An 18,902-nucleotide genomic window follows, 5' to 3' on the forward strand; every position below is an offset into this window, starting at 1 on the left:
GTCGTTAATAATTGGTACGAATGGTTTCCGATTCAGTGATTTGCTAATCTCACATCTCTAAGAAAAAGAAAAATTGAAGAATATTGTAAAAACAGCATAAACACGAACATATAATCGAACAAATGTTTTTGTTCATGCTCGTTCATTAAGAAAATGGGCGTCTTCATGTTCGTTCGTTTGAAACAAACACAAAGAAGAATAAACAAACTTAAACGAACATAATTGAACAAACATAAACGAACATAAATGAACATAATTGATCAAACATAAACGATCCCCTTTTATGCTTATATTTATATAATTATATTAACCACTTATATATTTATTAAAATTTAAATGAACATAAACAAACGAGCATAAATAAATGAACATAAACAGACTTTCACGGACATAAATGTACAAAGAAAACATGCGTTCATGTCCGTTCATTCAATTAAATGAACAAAAAAAATTTGTTCATGTTCATTCATTTAATAAATTGAACGAACATAAACAAGCTTCCCACCAAACAGTTCACGAACGTTCAGTCCGTTTACAAGCCTATTTTCACGGGAAAAATTATTAAAAAAAGAAAAAAAACAATAATTTAACAACACAAATTCTTCTTAAATCTTAAGTCTTAACATTACCTTATTGCCAATAATTAGTTAAAACACAACTAATAATATAAAAACAATACACAAATTTGTTGGTTTCGTTAATACTCGAAGAGCAAACTTACTATGTTGTTATTGTTAGCAGAAGCATGGGAATACTTGTAAATGAAGCGTGAGCGCGGGTAAAACAACGAAGACAAAGAAGAAGTGGAGCATGTTGACGGAGATGGCAGCAGCAGAGACGCCATCGATTGCGCGTGCCAATAATTTAGAGTTTCAACCTTGAAGAGTAAATTTTGTGAAATGAAATTTGTATGGCGCTTCTTTGTTGTTATAAATCTGTTTGTAAGTTAGTTGCGGATTGATATATATATATATATATATATATATATATATATATATTATTAATTAATTAATATATATTATTATATTATGTAGGTATCAGTCCAGGTGGCAATGGCATCCACCAAACGGTGTAGTTTTGGGTTTTAAAAGTGTAAAAGCTCAAAAGTGGACAAACAAAACAACCTTAACCAACCATTTGAAACCCATGAAATGAGAATGAATACTCTACTTGTTCTTATCTAGCTAGTGGTCTTGGTGATTCGGGTTTTAACCGTGAAATCATTTAAATCGGTTATCTTAGTAATTCAGTCGTTTTTTCTAAGAAATTCGGTCTAATAACGCCTCCAAATTGTTATTTTGGATTAAAAAAGCTTAAGAATCGTTATGAACAGTTTGGCTTACGTTAGACCTAAATATCATCTCTGTCATATGTTATAAATTACAAATTTTTTAAACTCGAATATAATTATTATTTTAATTATTTAGATCCTAAAGTTACTTTCCAAACTTTTATATAATATTTTTAGTAACAAAATAATATATAATTTTATTTGATATGTATTTGGTATCCCACTAGGTAGTGGAAAATACCAAATTGAGGGTGAGATTTGTTTGTGGATAGAATTTGTTAGAGCTTGCAATTTGTCTTTATACAAAGGCTGTTTTGTTAATCTTAGAGTTGCTTTGTATGTAACTAGTGGTGAGCCTGTACGCTTTAGCGGGACACGAAACTCGATCGGAATCGTTAGACAGATAAACACAGCTTGAAAAAACTAAACCTAAAAATCTAAGAAAAAGTTAAAAAATTACAAAGAGGAAATTGAAAAAAAAAAACATAAAAAAATGAGGATGGGGTTTGAATACCGGTAACGTAAACTGTTTAAAGAAAAAGGAATTACTAAAGTTCAGAATCGTATGATAACTTTATTAAAATTCAAGGATAGAAACATAAATCGGTTAAAGAAAAAAACAAACTTTTGGTCCACTCAATGAAAGCCACAAACTTTTGCTGTGTTAAACATCTTTGATTCATTTGGTTATGTAACTCATTGCTAAAGTTTAAAGATCAGACCGCTAAAAGATCACCAACTGGGTTTCCGGCCGGTTAGGTCCTATGAGGTTAATCTGGTTTTTGACTAACCCAAAAACTGAAAACCAAAGACCAAACCAAGTAACGATATTCAAGTTTGTTTTGACCCAATGGTCTGAACGCGTTTTTGCTCAAGTTTACATCATTTTTTTTACAGAAACATATTCATAATACGCGGTGATACATACAAGGCATGCGTGTTTAGATGCATAAGATCATTTTCAAATAATAATTGTAGTAGGCACATGCGAAACATGTGTTTTGTAACATGCATGCATCAAATGCCAATACTTAAGTCAAATAAAACCACCTACGGGTACCATAATGGTCCATAGCTTATGGGAACAATTGTGCTCATATCTCCAATAGGCCTCGTTTTTTAAAATATAAACAAGTAACACGATTAATTGACACAAATTCCACCAATCATAAAATACGACATGACAAACAACTAACTTCTATATATTCATATATTGAGTTCCTTTCTCTAACCAAAAATTCCGATTACATGAAATATATGGTATTAACAAACTACCAAGTGCGTAATCACGTTGTTTTAGTATTGATTTAATATTTAGACTCGAGATGAAAACAAACAAACGCAGCCAGTAAAATCACTATGGACTAAGACTGCTTGACTAGGTTGAAGCAAATAAAAAACCAAGAGTACATATAATGAAAAATCGTTTAGGTTGAAGTAACTAGGGTTGTTCAAAGCCCCTGAAAAATCGTTTTGCATTCCCTCCCATCTTACTATTTCTCGTTATTTAAAGCCCCTGAAGGGGTGTTGGAGAAGCTCGAAAAGTTGAGACGTGTCTTTTTTTGGGGAGGGTCGGAGGAAAAGACAAAACTTAATTGGGTTGCATGGGATAAAATTGTGGCTCTCATTAAGTTTGGCGGGCTTGGTCTTGGTCGTTTGAGAGACACGAATGATTCATTACTTGCTAAATGGTGGTGGCGCTTCAAGAATGAAAAGGGTCAGTTATGGTGGAGGATGGTGTGGGCTAGTCATCACTCCTCAAGGTCTTGGAACGCCATTCCAAAGAAACTATCGAGCCCGTGTCCGTGGAACCAAGTTGTAAAAGTAAATTCAAGGTTGATGGAGGTGGGGTTAGATATCCATAAATGCTTCCTGAATGTGATTAACAATGGCAGGGGGACTTGGTTTTGGTTAGATTGGTGGTTAGGCCAGGTTCCGTTGTGCAATCGATTTCCTGAACTGTTTTCTTTCTGAATCCATCACAATCGAAGTTTTATATAATTTACTATAAAACGATTACAATAAACTGTTTTTGATTGAGAAAAAGAAGGATTGTGTTGTAGTGGATAGATTGTTTATGGTGGATGGCTGGGTGTGTGGGCAGTGGGATTGTATCCAAGATCCAACAGTAGGTGAGGAATTGGAGGAGCTGCGAGGACTCCTTCAACTATGTCTTGATGTAAAATTAATTCAATGAGAGATAAAATTGTTTGGAAGCTTGGTGACATGGAAGAATTTTCAGTTAAAGGCGTTAAAGAATGGATCTCGGTGAATACGCATACAACTCCGGAATTTGCATTTGTTTGGAACCGGTTGGTTCCAAAAAAGGTGAACTTTTTGGCTTGGCGGGCAGCACTCGCTCGGCTACCGACGTTCGATGCTTTGGAAAAAAGAAATATCCCGGTTGTTTCTAAGCTTTGTCCGTTTTGTGGAGATTATGAGGAGTCGGTTGAACATATTTTTGTCTCTTGTGGGTTGACTCAAGCCTTATGGTCTGTGCTTACTCAGTGGTGTAAAGTCTCTGACCTTTTCTTGCTTAGTTTCCATGATTTGTTGAATGCACACAAGTTTTTGGGACTCTCAAAAGTAAAGGCGTTGGTGTTCCAAGCGATATGTCTTGCGGCCACGTGGTGTATTTGGAAAAGGAGAAACGATTTGGTCCACAATGGGGATTCACTAAATCTCTCAGGTTTGGTTGAGGAAGTCAAGGTGGTAAGTTACCTTTGGATCAAAAACAGAGGGAAGATGCGCGAACTAACTTGGGATAATTGGCGTCGATTCAAGATGTAATTTGTTTATTGTACTTTGGTGTTTCTTTTGATATTGGCGTTGTACTCTCTTTCTAGCTGCTGGCTAGTGTTTAATATATTTTGTTAGTCGTTCAAAAAAAAACTAGGGTTGTTCAAAGCCGAGCCGAACTAAGCGAAGGCTTGCTCGTTGCTTGGCTCTTTTACAGCCGAACCGAACGCCTGAAATTCGAACCGAGCGAAAAACGAATCGAGCATTTTTCGATCGGACATCGAGCGATTTCGAGCATTATTTATGTATTTTTCACTATAAAAATTTCAATAAGAAACAAGTTTAAAGGCTGCAATATATTTTGTAAACAAATTAGTAGTTTTTAGACAAACCTGTAATAGGTTTTAATTTTTTAGGTAAAAGAAGTTTAAAGTGAGATGTAATAAATATGCAAACAAACTTTTATTATTATGAAAGCTTGAATCGAACTAATGATACTATAAAATTGACGGAACAGGAAAAATTTAAAATGATTTAAAATATTTTATACTTATATTTAATGTATGTTGTCTACGTATTTATATATTTGTTCATATATAATTATATATAAAATAAATTAAAAATATTCGAGCCGAACCGAACCGAGCAGACTTTTACTTCTTGCTTGGCTTGTTTACAACCTGAATCGGACAGAGCGGCTCGTTTACAATTGAGCAAAAACACGAGCGAGTCGCTCGCTCGAAGGGCGAGCGGTTTGAACGACTATAGAAGTAGTTAGTGAGGTTCAAATTGTTATATGATAGTAAATTATGTGACAAATAATTTATAAATGGACTTGGGCCCAAAGGGCCTCTTAAGAAGACTAAATCATGATCGACCTAGTGCTGTTCACGAGCAAAGCCGAACCGAGTGAAGGGTTGTTCGTTGCTTGGCTCGTTTACAATCGAATTGAACCGAACGGTTGAAATTCGAACCGAGCAAAAAACAAAACGAGCCAAAATCGAACCGAGCATTTTTCGATCGAACATCGAGCGATTTCGAGCATTTTTTATTTCTTTTTCACTTTAAAATTTTCAATAAGAAACAAGTTTTAAGGCTGTAAATAATATATTTTGTAAACAAATTAGTAACTTTTAGACAAACGTATTACATATTGTAAATTTATAGGAGAAAGATGTTTGAAGTGAGATATAATGGAGATGTAAACAAACTTTTAGTATTCTGAAAACTCGAATCAAACTAATAAAACTATAAAACTGACAAAATAGGAAAATTTTAAAAGAATTTAAAAAATTGTATACTTATATTTTATGTGCGTTGTCTATATATTTATATATTTGTTCATATATAACTATATATAAAATAAATTAAAAATATTCAAGCCGAACCGAACCGAGCAAACCTTTGCTCTTTGCTTGGCTCGTTTACAAACCGAACCGAGCAGAGCGGCTCGTTTAAAATCGAGTGAAAAAACGAGCAAGCATTTTCCGAGCAATTTCCGAGCGAGCGGCGAGCGAGTTCGAGAGCATCGAGCGATATGGACGGCCTAATGATAGTTTCTTGTTTCTACTTTTATGTTGAGGTGTAAAAAATGGACTTGGGCCCGTGAACCCGATTTATACATCGACCCACTACACGCAAAGAAAACCGGTCTGGCTCTAACCGGTTAGGGCCTAACCCAACCCGCCAATTCATATACCAGTTCATAGTCTCGTTCCCTCAAACCTGTTTTTTTTTTCCTAAACCGGTTTCAACCCAATCCAAACCGGCCTGATCGAGCATTCCATTCTTGCCTCCATACCGGTTTCCAACCTGATTCAGTTTATCCGAAACTAGTTTTGAGTCTTTTGACCAAGAGTTGACTAACCTGGACCAATTTTAACCCAAACTGGTTTGGGATTAAAACCACTTTCTACATGTCTACTTTTATGGCTGCAACTTTTATTTTCGATTTTAAACTTCAATCAGGTTCTGCATCTAAATCACTAATACGAATTCACTACGTTTTTAACATTCAGATCGGTGCCTGATTCGTAAAAGAAAAAACTTATAACAGAAAGCAGAAAATGATTTAGTTCTCATGATCAATGGTCTAATACCATGAAACTTTGCTATAGAAAAGAGTAAAAAAAATAGCTACAAGATTTATAAGTTGCACTTTTCGTTGTCACTTAACGCACATGCTGCAAAATTCTCAAACCTTAAACATTCTGATTACATTTATCGTTTCGTACCAAATAACAAACTACCGACGCATAACAAACTCCTCGTCATCGTTCTCATTTAGGTTGTCGAATATAGATGACTTGCATCTTCTATTATGTGATCAATTTGTATTCTAACTTCTAAAACCAGTCTCTCTGATACGAAACCAGTTATTCAGCAAAAATAGGAGTAGAGAGCGGTTTAATAACTGTTAATTAGGATTAGTATTTATAACATGTTGCCTTTATTTTCAGCTATCGATGTTTTGTTTACCAAATTAGGGTTTCTAAACCTTTGTTTATGGAGATTAACCCGTCTCAAATTGGGTATTCTATCTTGTAATACGAGATTAGCCTATCTCGAATCAGGCTGTTTATCTTAATTTTAAGCTTTCGATTTCCAGTTTCTATCACTCTCTATAGAACTAAATGTCCTCAATCGAAAACAATATTATTCATAAATCAAATCAAGAAACAACTATACACATACAAAATCAAACAAGTAATCTAAACCTCATTATGTCGACGACGCAGCCTTAATCGCCTTCTGCAACTCACTCTCCACATCTGTCAAACCGCCACTCTTCTTTGTTTCTTTCACATTCGCTTCACCATTCTTCTTCATCCTCCACTGCTCAAACCCACCACACCATTGTATCCGTTATTCCGTAGTGACTTGATTTCCTCCAACGTACGTCTCATCTCTTGGTTCTCCTTCCGTAAATCACCCAACTCTTGACCCATCCACGAACACATCCCCTTCAACATCTCGAACTCACCCAACTCCACGCCACTCCCCTCTCTTCGACCGACATTATCCTCCACGTCAGTCCTCTCGACTTTAATCTTATTCACTCTCAAAAACGGCAAACACGGCAATTGCTTATCGTAGACCGACGGTATCCCCACACCCCACCGTAAACCGACCTTCACCCTCTACCCAGTGGCAACTCGGTATCCGCCGCCACCAAAACCCCCAACAAAATCGAACCTTTCGCACCCGATTCCACCGTCAATCCCTTCCATATATTCGCCCGATCCAACGACACAAACCCGTACGACTTATTTGAATTAATCGAATCTTCACCATTAACTTTCTTACTACCGTTATTAATGACATAAGCTATTGATTTACGAAAAATAAACGATCCCAATTGGGGTTTAAATTGAATTAAAAAGCTAGGATTAGGGTTAGGGTTTCGTGGCGAAAACGAGAAATTAGCGGATATTATTAACGGCGAATTGGTGGGTGAGCCGGAAAGACTGATTCCTGACTTAAGAGTGACGGTGAATGGTGCTGCCGTGGCGGCGGCGGCGTCGGCGGCGGTGTTGTAAGAGAGTTTGAGAGATGGGCCGGCGGCGAAGTGGGTACGGAGAGATAAAGAGAGTGTGGTGGTGGGCGGCGGAGTGGTGGTGGTGGTGGGCGGCGGAGAGGAATGGGAGGTTGAAGACGGCGAGTGGGATTTTGGCTTTGAAGATGATTGGGGTTAGGGTTTGTTGTTCGTCGAGTTTTAGAGATAGTTTCATGGTTTACTTGATCGAAGGATTCGCCTTTTTAATAAAATTTTGAAAGCTTTTTGTTGATCGGATGAAAAAGAAGAAGGCTTGAGGTTGAAGCTTTTTGTTGATCGGACTTTGTTTCGTGGGATTCGCAGTTGATTTATGATTTCGACTGCGGGGTGAGTAATAAGTAATAACTGAACCGTTAAGACTGTATGTCAAGGCTCGAAATTTTTGGCTCGTCACTCCCTTAGAATAAAATTAGGTATAAAAAGTTGATTTGAAATATCCTGAGCTGATTTGGATAATTTTTGTAACCGACTCAAAGTCGACGCAGGCTTGGCTCGATCTTAAGCTCGTTTAACTTCAAAATCGAGCTACAGCCTAACTAAGTTGTCTCGTTTAATTTCGAGCCCGAGCTCGAAACCACCCTGGCTCGACTGGTGAACAGCGTTGCTAAGTAAAAAAAATTTAGCCTAAATTTGATTTTGGTTATTAACTGAACCGAAAAATTAATCGAATGAAATGAATCAAATAATCGAAAACCGAGTAGTTGATTTGATTAAGGCTAGTAATCAAGTCGAATTGTGCGTTTTCATCCTTGAGTTTAATTAGTTTAACTACTTGATTAATGATTACTTACTATGTTTCTTTTCTTATTATTTATTTAAGGCTTAAGGTTTTCAGTTTTTATACATGTGTATCATAACAGGAAAATCTAACGAAGTTGAAAAACCCGACCTTCCCATGTAACAGAGGAGCCTGATGAAGTTAGCTAAAAGGGCGTACATGGTTTAAATTGGAAACCTTAAGCCAAGAACAAATTTGATACTCAACTAGTTAAACTGGTTTACGACCAAAATTAACTCTTATATGGATATTTGTTTTAGAAAAAAAAAACAACATATAATCTTTGTAATAGGTTTTTAATATAATTTGTTGAAATTCAAGTTTTATAATAAAGAAAACATAAATTCATGACTCATAAGTTCACTAAACTTTGTTTTGAAAGAATAATGTAATTTTTGATTATTAACTATGTTTACTTTATTTTTAGTTACAAATGCATCCTAATTTAGCAAGAACATAGTTAAGTCAGATGAAACATCTCTCTCATAAGCATAAAGTATTAAATTTGTTACAACATACAAACTTCAACTCACAAATGACAACACACATGTTAAATCAGTGTCCTGTTGTACAACAGAACTAAACTAATGAAACTAAGATCATGACTTGATGAACCCAAAACCGACTACACTCGCAAATCAATCGCCATTAGCTCCGAATCCTCAGTTTCCATACCGGATTAGATGTAACACAAACCAGGGTCACTTCAGCCTGACCCGACTGCAAACCTTTTGAACCGAATAAAACCATTTTTTCACATTGTTTCCGTCTTCATTAACCCGCCCCCCCCCCCCCCCTTTTATTTATTTATTTATATTTTGGACCGTTTTTCTTCCAAACTCGTCTATATCTTTAAACTATTTCACTATCATCGGCGTCATCCTCTTCTTCGTTATTCTTCCCCTCGAGCTTAATACTCTTGTACCATTTAGCAAACACAATGTAGACCAACAGATCGACCGCCGTTAATCCAGCTAGCAGGAAGTAAAACCTGTCTAGATGGCCTCGGTTTAGATTCCCGGGAATCCACCCTGGCATATCGTCTTCGGTTGATATCTTCATAACAATTGTCACAATAAAGCTACTAACATAATTCCCAAGTGAAATAGATGTCATGCAAAGTGCGCTTCCAAAGCTCTTTAACGCATCAGGCGCTTGCGCGTTGAAAAACTCGAGCTGGCCCACATACATGAACACCTCGGACGCGCCAACGAATGCATATTGAGGCACTTGCCAGAATATGCTCAACGAGCTTGAGTCTTGACTAGCATACTTTAGTCTATAACATTCCACAATGCCTGCCGAAACCATTGCTAGTATTGCGATTATAAGCCCGATTCCCATTCGTTGAAGCTCGGTTAACCCTTTGGAATCCTTCTTTTTAAACATCAACACGAGCGGAGTGATGACTCTTCGGTTAAGGAATATGAAGAGTGCGACACTTAATATGTCGAAACTAGACATGCTAGATGCGGGAATTTGGAACCCGGAAATTGTACTTCTCATGGCTGCGCCTTGTTCGACGAATAGAGACGCCATTTGTGTAAATACAACCGAGTATATTATCGTGCATAGCCAAATGGGAAGCAATCTTAATATGCATTTCACCTCTTCAACCTGTGAAACTGGACATAAAGTCCACGGGTTGTGAGTGTCCTGCTTCGGGTCGTTGAAATCTCTCGAGGTAATGAACGCTGCTTTATCCAAAAACCTGCATTCGTTAAGCTAGTATCAGATATGGCGTAAGGGTGTAAACGAGCCAAGCCGATTGTGAGCTACTTAAGATTGGCTCGCTAAAAGCTCGAATCAATCTGCTTAAACAACTAGAGCCCGAGCTTGAGCCTAAATATACTCTTGTTTAACAAATAAGCCCGAGCTTCACTTATTAAGCTGGCTTGCGAGTCAAAATGAGCCTATTATAGTATTATCAATATAGATTTTATTTAATATTATATATAATAGTTATCATATATAAACTTTTATTAGAATTAACTAAATAATGCATATTATATATATATATAATTATAAATATAGGTTAATTAATAAAATATAAGGGGGGGGGTGCGCTTTATTTCAAACGGTCTAAATGGTATGGGCGAAGCATAGTGAGGGCCATGGTTGGCCCCGACTCCTGTTTCTTCGTGCTTCAGTGTAAATTTAGCCGTTTTTCGCCCCATTTTTATATGTAGTGTTAGTTTTACCCGTTTAGAGCCCCCCCCCCCCCTCGTTTATGAAGTTTTTTATACATTTTGAGTCCCTCCCTCCCTCGGCATTCTTGTTCAAGCTTCGCAACTGCTAAATGGGTCATAACAATATAATGACTTACTTGAATTCATGTGTATGAAGTATCTTTCTTCCAGTACTCAAAGAAGTATCTTTATCATCTTCAAACAAGCACTCTTTACCTTGTGGCAACTTAACCTTCCACTTCTTTGAAGCAGCCACAAACACTTGACAAAATCTGTTCAGTGGGTTCCCGCTCGGCTTAAAATGTCGGTACCTCACGGTGCAACCAAGAAACAATGCGAGTCCAGCAAACGCTGACCCGGTCGACACCCAAAACCCAAGGGTCCACATTCCTTCATCCTCAAAATAACTCAAGAATGTGTTGGAAAAAAGTGAACCAAGGTTAAGTGCAAGGTAAAAGTAGCTAAAAAATGCGACTTTTGAGTGAGCTTCATTAGTGTCCTCTTCATCAAATTGGTCAGCTCCAAATGTTGCAATATTCGGTTGGTAGCCCCCGTATCCTAGCGCGATCATGTATATTGAAATGTAAAATAACCCGATTTCCCAACTCGAGTGGCTACCGCATACAGTTGTCCGATCACCGCAACCTTTAGGGGTGATCAAGAACATGCTTGATGCAATTGATAGTCCTCCTAAGCCCTATTAACATTTGAAACTAAGTTAAATTTACTTTTTTGCCACTTCAACGAGGATAATTACAAGACCGTTCCCGAAAATCTCTGAAATATGTGTGGGCCCAGAACGAGTAAAAAAATGAGCGGCCCTAAAATATAGTTTTTTTGAGAAAAAAGAAAAGAAAAAAACTTAAAACATTAATTTAAAAGTTTCGGGCCTTGGCAGGTCGCCTGCTTTGCCTCCTCTGGGCCGGCCCTAGGTAATTGAATAAAGGATTTACCAACACAAAGATGGCTTGAAAGATGGCACAAGTTTTGTATCTACCCCAATACGAATCACTAAGAAATGCGCCAACCAGAGAGAAAATGTAAACGGTTCCCGTCCATTTGCTAACGTTATTTGCAGCCTCGGCATTGCCTTGTTGTAGAACCCGGGTTAGATACAGCACTAAGTTCACCCCAACTCCAAAAAAAGCTAGTGTCACTAGTCCTTGATTCACTGTTAAATACACATGATTCTTGTTTAATATCTTTATCTAGTTATTTTTGCCATATATATAAAACATGTATAACATTTGTATTTGATATAAAACGGCCTATATCACTAGTCCTTGATCATGTGCTTAACATAATAAATTGAACACAGATTAACCAAATAAATAGATTTGTTTGGTCATATATAAAGTGTACACATATGTAGTAGAGGGGGAAAACAATTTCTTTTTTTCATGTCACATCAATGTCACGTAGACACATGTTTTTTTTTCAATTTTATGCAACAGCCGTTGAAGTCCCTTATAATGATTAAATAATTATAATTTATATAAATAAATAAATTAATTAAAAGAAGTGTGGTGGTGTGGTTGATTTGAGGCGGGATGAATTAACAAAGGGACCCGTTTGCTTGTGCCCAATCGGCGTTCCCACATACACCCATGCAAGGGATTCACCCATCACGTGTAGGGCACGTCACAATTTTTGCATGATTTTTCACCCAACTAAATACCATGCCCACTAATTCACAGTCCCAATTATTTAACCATATAACCAATAATAATATTTGCATTTAGAATTGCTTGATTTATAAAAAGATACGAAAATAATAATATATTTGAAAATCATTGGAACCACATAATATGTATTTTACGTATTATGTATAAGTTTATTAGCTTTTAATATATTATTGGTTCAGAAACATGAGTTGATAGATTCTTGTTTAAGATGCAGCTTTTAATATTATTTTGTAAAGGAAAACATCGCATTTTTTTTAAAAAAAAACTATTATTATAGATACAAATTCAGTGTCATTTTCTAGACTCTTTTCACCCAATTCTTTAAAATTTATTGTGAAATTTATTATTTATTAAATGCAATTCTTCATCAAATAACTAAATAAAATTATGCCCACACACAGAGCTATCAAATTGTTAGGATACAATAAGTATCCACCATTCTAACTTTAAAACAAGTCATCTTTAATTCATATTTTAATTTATATATATATATGCATGCATGTATATTTTTATGTACATACACAATACATTAAATTAATATAGAGAAACATTTAAACATTATATGAAATCACTAAACTTAATAAATCGTTATAATCAAACTCCATATAATGATCTATGACAATTAAAAAAGAATAAGTACGATATTATTCCGTAAATCTCATTATTATGAGGGAATTTTAAAAGAAAAAACGAATGGATTATGTTTAGTGTACGTGTGTTTAAACACACACACATGGTCACATGGATATATAAGTTGGCTTATCCGATGTAACAGTTAAATAATAATATATTTCAATGAAGATAACTAGATAAGTGAAGTATAATATCAAGTTTTATAAGTTATATATATTTAACTATATTTTAAGGAAATAAATAAAAATTAGGTAGGTTACCCGACGTGCGTCCGGTTAAGACAAAATAGTCTAGTTATAATGGGACGACGAAACTCTCTAAATTAAAAAGTGTTGTGGTCTAAACAAAAAAAACGAAAAGAAAGTTGTCGCTCCAAAAAAATTACCAAGGATAATAGTTCCAGCTGTCCATCGACCAGTTTTTGCTTTGAGAGCTGGTTGTCCATGAAAATCTACTGTTCCATCCATGGTGCTTGTCTCTTCATAATCACCCTTCACCTGCCATTTTTAACTTATTATAAATAACATTTCATCATTTCATGGCATTTTTTTATAAAATAAAAACATAAAACTAGTTATATATGTGATATGTTGTGTTGTCCTATGTTGATATAATCCACGTGTGGTGTGTTTCTATAAAATCTGACAGGTTTGAAACGAACACTCTATGTCACTATCTAAACTCCAAAGACAGATGTTCATATATGCTAGCTGGCTTTTAAATTCTTTTAAATAAATTTTTTAATAAAGATAAATAATAGTAAGATGTGTGTCAATGGAAAATTGTGTGCTTGCATTATTGCTAAAAGGTTAATATCTTGAAATGCATGTGTGAGACCGGAAAGAACACCAACTGCGAAAGCACTCTGTTTGCCTGACACTGACACCGAGAGACGAAGGCCAGGGCGCCCCATGCTCTAGTACTTCTGACCGTAAACGATGGATACTAGGCGCTGCATGTATCGACCCACCGAATGTTATAGCTAACGCGTTAAATATCCTGTCTAGGAAGTACGTTTATATGATCATACCTTTGTAGATATATTGAAAGACTCCATTTGTGATGTTGAAGTTAGAGAGAGATACAGTTAAAGTTTGTATGAGAATACAAATTGTTGAAGAGGCTTATGTGGGAGATGGATAAAACAAGCAAGAGAGGTGTTCTTATAGGCCTTCTTTTACTAAATTCAACGGTCTGGATCAATCTGATGAAAATGTTGTCAACCACATGTATACTTTTGTTCATTTAATAATTAGTAATATATAACAATTTCTATATTTAGTATTTAGGGTAAAGTTAAAATACAAAGAGAGATAAAAATAAGAAGTTTGAGAATAACTTGTGGCTACACGAAAAATTCATAAAAAGAAAGATTTCAGAAAAAAATAATAAAAAATTTGTAACTCAATAAATATAAATAAAAAACAAAAAAATTAAAAAAATCAAAATGTTTCCCCCGTCATTCACGTTCTCAAAAAAAACGACAAAAAGACACAATGCCGAAAATGAACAAATAACACAATGATAAACAAAAAAAGACACAATAGAACGCAAAATATAACACAAATGCCGAAAAAATATGGCACAATGCTGAGTAATTATATAACACAATATCAAGAAAAAAAGACACAATCAATGACAAAAATAAAAACAAAACACAATGATAAACAAAAAGACACGATAATCTTTCTCAATCACATTGTGTCTTTTTCGAGTTTTATTATTATATTTTTTTGAGACCAAGGAAGACGGTTGAAACATTTTTGTGCTTTTACATTTTTCATTTTTGTTTTAAAATTTGAGTTATGATTTTTTAATTAATTTTTCATTTTTTTTAATGTTTTTTTACTACAAATCATTTTTATCCTTCTCATTTTTGTCATCCTTTATAGAATAACTTACTTTGGTAATTATATCCTCTATAATCCAAAAATAGACTACTTTTAGAAAGCTTTATTAAAACTGGACAAACTATAACTAGGAGATTTAGATACAAGTAATACAACTACAAACTCTTGTTATGTGTAGTTAAAATTGCATGTCATGTATATAATTATTGTAGCACAACTTTGGTCGTCAAAAAGCTATTTAGTATATACGAAAATTGTGTTGGCAAAAATGTAACACAATTTTGAATGTACATTTTGGTCACAAAAATGTGCCCTGCATATTTAAGACGGAATATTTTTTGTTTTAAGTACACAAATTTTATGACCTTTTGTGAATGTTTCGGTCAATATGTTACGGAAAGTCTGATTATAAAAATAATCGTAAACTGGGTCTCATTAGCCTAATCTTTTTAGTGGAACCGGATACTAATGCTCTTCATACACAACTTGGTCCTTTTAGAAGAATTCATACACTCTTATGCTTAAGATAACTAGGTTTTAGTTTAAAAGGAATGGGTTATAGGCGATTTTATTAAATTATTTTAAAATTTTTAATTTTGTAAATAACAAGTTTTCTATGTTATTTATAAATATTTTCAATGTTATCTAATAAAAAACACACACACATATATATATATATATATATATATATATATATTTAAATCAAAGGAGTTTGATCAAAATTTTGATACTTGTTAACTTAAATAAACTCTTTTTTTATCTCAAATTTTATTTATTTACTCAAATATCTGTTTTAACTTGATAAATTAAATAATCCCTGATTAAAACAGATTAATTAAAATTATACAAAAGCAATACAATGATAATAATCATAATTTAGTCTAACCAAATAATAATAATAGTAATAATAATTTGATTTTTAATACTAATTGAAATTATTAATTTGGCATGTTATTTTCAATTGTGACCGCACTAAAAATACCTAAATAAATGGGCCCTTTATTCACGAATCACTTTCTTTTCACCTTCTAATTTGGTGCTTTTTTTCCATCGATGATGCAATGTTTCTTGTCACGCTCTATTATTAAAAAAGCATGCATCGTATCATAACAACTTTTATAAATATGGGTAAATATATAAAATTTATTAATAGCCATTTTAGATTATATAATGAAATACAAAGGCTGATTTAATTATACAAGAATTGTAAATATCTCTTAAGATATATACTATTTGAGGTAACATATTACATGGTTTAAACTTGCCAACTTAATCATGAAAGTCTATGCATGAAACTCATAATACTCTTAATTAATTAACTCTGACTCATTAATCTGGACTCGCTTTGTAATTTTAATGAATTCTAGTTTAGACTTGAGTTTGACTTGTGCCCATTAAATTATCTCATTCACTCGATCAATTAGTACGTTTAATAAAGATATCAAGTTTTTCACAAGCGACTCAAAGCGTTTGCACCATGTCTAAGTGTTATTACGTAGGCTAGTAAGCAAACCGAACGAATTGAACATAGAAGATCGAGCATGTTCGTATTCGTTCATTTAATCTTTAAACAAACACGAACATGAACACTTAATTGGACAAATATTTATGTTCTTGTTCTTTTATGTTTGTTCATTTAAAATCTAAACGATCTGTTTACAAACATAAATAAACATAATTAAACAACGAAAAACGAACACAAACAAACCTAAAAGAACATAAATTAACAAATTTAATTGAACGAACAGACAAATATAATAAAACATTAAATAGATGATTTATCTAAAAATAAACATAAATGAACGTTCACTAGCATAAATGAACGAACAAAACATGTCTTGATGTTTGTTCGTTCATTTAACTTGCTCATGTTCGTTTGTACGTTTATTAGACGAAGTGATGAACGAACACAAACAAACTTTTTACCGAACAGTTCGCTAAACATTCGTTTCGCTTGCACTTATAGTTGTTAGCATATAAAAGTAAGTGGAGATTTGGAAATTGACAAGGACCTTATTAAATTTAAATCATTTCACTATATAAATATGTGATTTAGTTTTACCTACTTTTATATCGCACTTATTTTTTGTTGCAAGAAGCAAAGGTTACTAAAAAGATAACTGTTGAGCATGAAGAGTTCACCAATAATAGATAATGAAAAAGAAGATTTAATTAAGGAAACCAAACCACGCAACTACTCATATTCACTCAACGTGCCTTTTTAAGTGCTATGACAACATCAACACCACCTTATATATGCATTACTCTCGCTAGGCATCGATTGTTTATATAAGTACGGTGTCATATTGTTCTCGAAAACTAGGTTAGTTACTCGTATATTACATGGGTTGAATTTTAACGTACAAATAAAATTAGCGTGCTAATTGTGAGAATCAAGTATAGTAATTATATATACAGGTAGAGTAATTATGTAATTATTATATGATGTAATTACATAATTACTCTAGTTATGTATATAATTACTCTATTTGATTCTCACAATTAGTACGTTAATTTCATTTGTATTTAATCTTAACCACACACACACATATATATATATATATATATATATATATAAACATGAAAAAAAAAAGATTTTATAATCAAAGTTCTATGTTTGTAAACAACATTTCATATAGGATTTTAGCTAAACGTGTTATACACTTGATGAATAAATAATACGAAATGATAAAAATAAAAGGACGCGATGGCAATGTACTTGTATTTGTTGTAGCGTAATATCACTCTATATATATAGAGTAATTACGTTGACGGAAAAAAAACACACAATGTATTCATAATAATTACGCTAAGTATTACAAGTAGAATAATTATTATTACTCAACTTTTTTTGTTGTAAAGTAATTATTAATACACGACAACAAAATATAAGTAGAGTAATTATAATTACGTTACACTTTACAAGTAAAGTAGTTATTATGATTGTACTTGTTTTCGTTGTATCGTAATAAGTAATTAGTCTTAATAGAGTAATCATGAAAATGCCACCACGTCCAATTTTACCGTAGTTCGTTTTCTTCACATGGAAACTCTCATTTGTATAATTGTATTAAATCCAACTCTTTTTTTTAACAATGTTTGGAATTACCACCAATACCCGAGTGAGCCTTTCTGAGACTAGATGTCAACCATCCATACTGATTTAATTTTGACGCACCAAGCCTGAGTCACTTAAAAACATCATTATTCATTAAGAAGGAAACTCACTATTGTGAGAAAACCCTCTAAGTCAAGTTTATGATTTGATCAAACTAGTCCACTTATAGAAAATGATATTCTTATTTGTGTATGTTTAAAATTATATCATAGCAATTAACCTTCTGGTTCAATTGCATGGAGTGATGGTTAATGCTTTGGATTCTTGATGTCTCAAATTCAAAACCTAACTTAAGAGGGTTTTTCTACGGTGACGAGTTTCTACTTGACGGTGTTTCTGAGTGAGTCAGACATGAAGCATCAAAGATATAAATGATTGACATCCCGCATAATAAAGGGTTGCTCAGGTTTTAGATGTAGTTCCAAAAGAAGTTATAAAGAATAATAATCATACTTAGGGAAGACTTGGATTTAATAGCTAAGGTCAAAATTTTGATAATTGAAGTTGACATTCGAATCAAAACATACATGTAATTAATAAAATCCACTATTCACCTTTTTTTATGATGAAAATGGTATCAATTTAAAACAGTGAATAGGGAGGCTTTCAATATATGATGTTTTAAATTTTTAATTAAATCCCTTTCTATCAGATTTTTTTTTATCTATGTACAAATTTTAAATTTGATAACACTTGAGTCAACTTTATATATTGTAGAATCATATATATATTTCTTCTTAATCATCAAACAATTTCAGGTCACACTTTAACCAACATTCTTTTCAAAACTAGCTGAAAAATTTTGCTATTCAAGAAATAATAATTTTCTTTTCACGTTGATGCATCAATGTTGTGTTCATAAGTCTTTTTTTAAAAAGAGAGAAATTGAAACAAATTGAAGAAAAGTGAAAAATATTTGTGTTCTTGAGTTTTTTAGTAGACATAATAGAAACTTTTAGATGTTTTTTTCTTCGAACTTTCCTTCCAAAATTGAGGGATTTAGAAAGACTAAAATCTTCTTTTAACTTTCTTCAAAACTCGTTAATTTCTTTTCTTTTGAACT

The 18,902-nt window shown here is 33.6% G+C and overlaps 1 protein-coding gene across 1 annotated transcript; it reads right to left on the reverse strand.

The window, feature by feature from the left end:
- Positions 1–9,143: 9,143 nt before the first annotated feature.
- Positions 9,144–13,364, reverse strand: LOC143555778 (protein NRT1/ PTR FAMILY 7.3-like). The gene is made up of 4 exons (XM_077045276.1): positions 13,257–13,364; positions 11,507–11,724; positions 10,691–11,250; positions 9,144–10,075 (listed from the first exon to the last, which is right to left on the reverse strand). The coding sequence occupies exons 1-4, from the start codon at positions 13,336–13,338 to the stop codon at positions 9,217–9,219; spliced, it is 1,719 nt and encodes a 572-aa protein (XP_076901391.1). The 5' UTR covers positions 13,339–13,364; the 3' UTR covers positions 9,144–9,216.
- Between the last annotated feature and the right edge of the window lie 5,538 nt (positions 13,365–18,902).

This window comes from Bidens hawaiensis, unplaced genomic scaffold, assembly GCF_021521415.1.
Source record: "Bidens hawaiensis isolate Kalapana, Puna unplaced genomic scaffold, B.hawaiensis_p1.1 tig00018313_1, whole genome shotgun sequence".
Lineage (NCBI taxonomy): Eukaryota > Viridiplantae > Streptophyta > Magnoliopsida > Asterales > Asteraceae > Bidens > Bidens hawaiensis.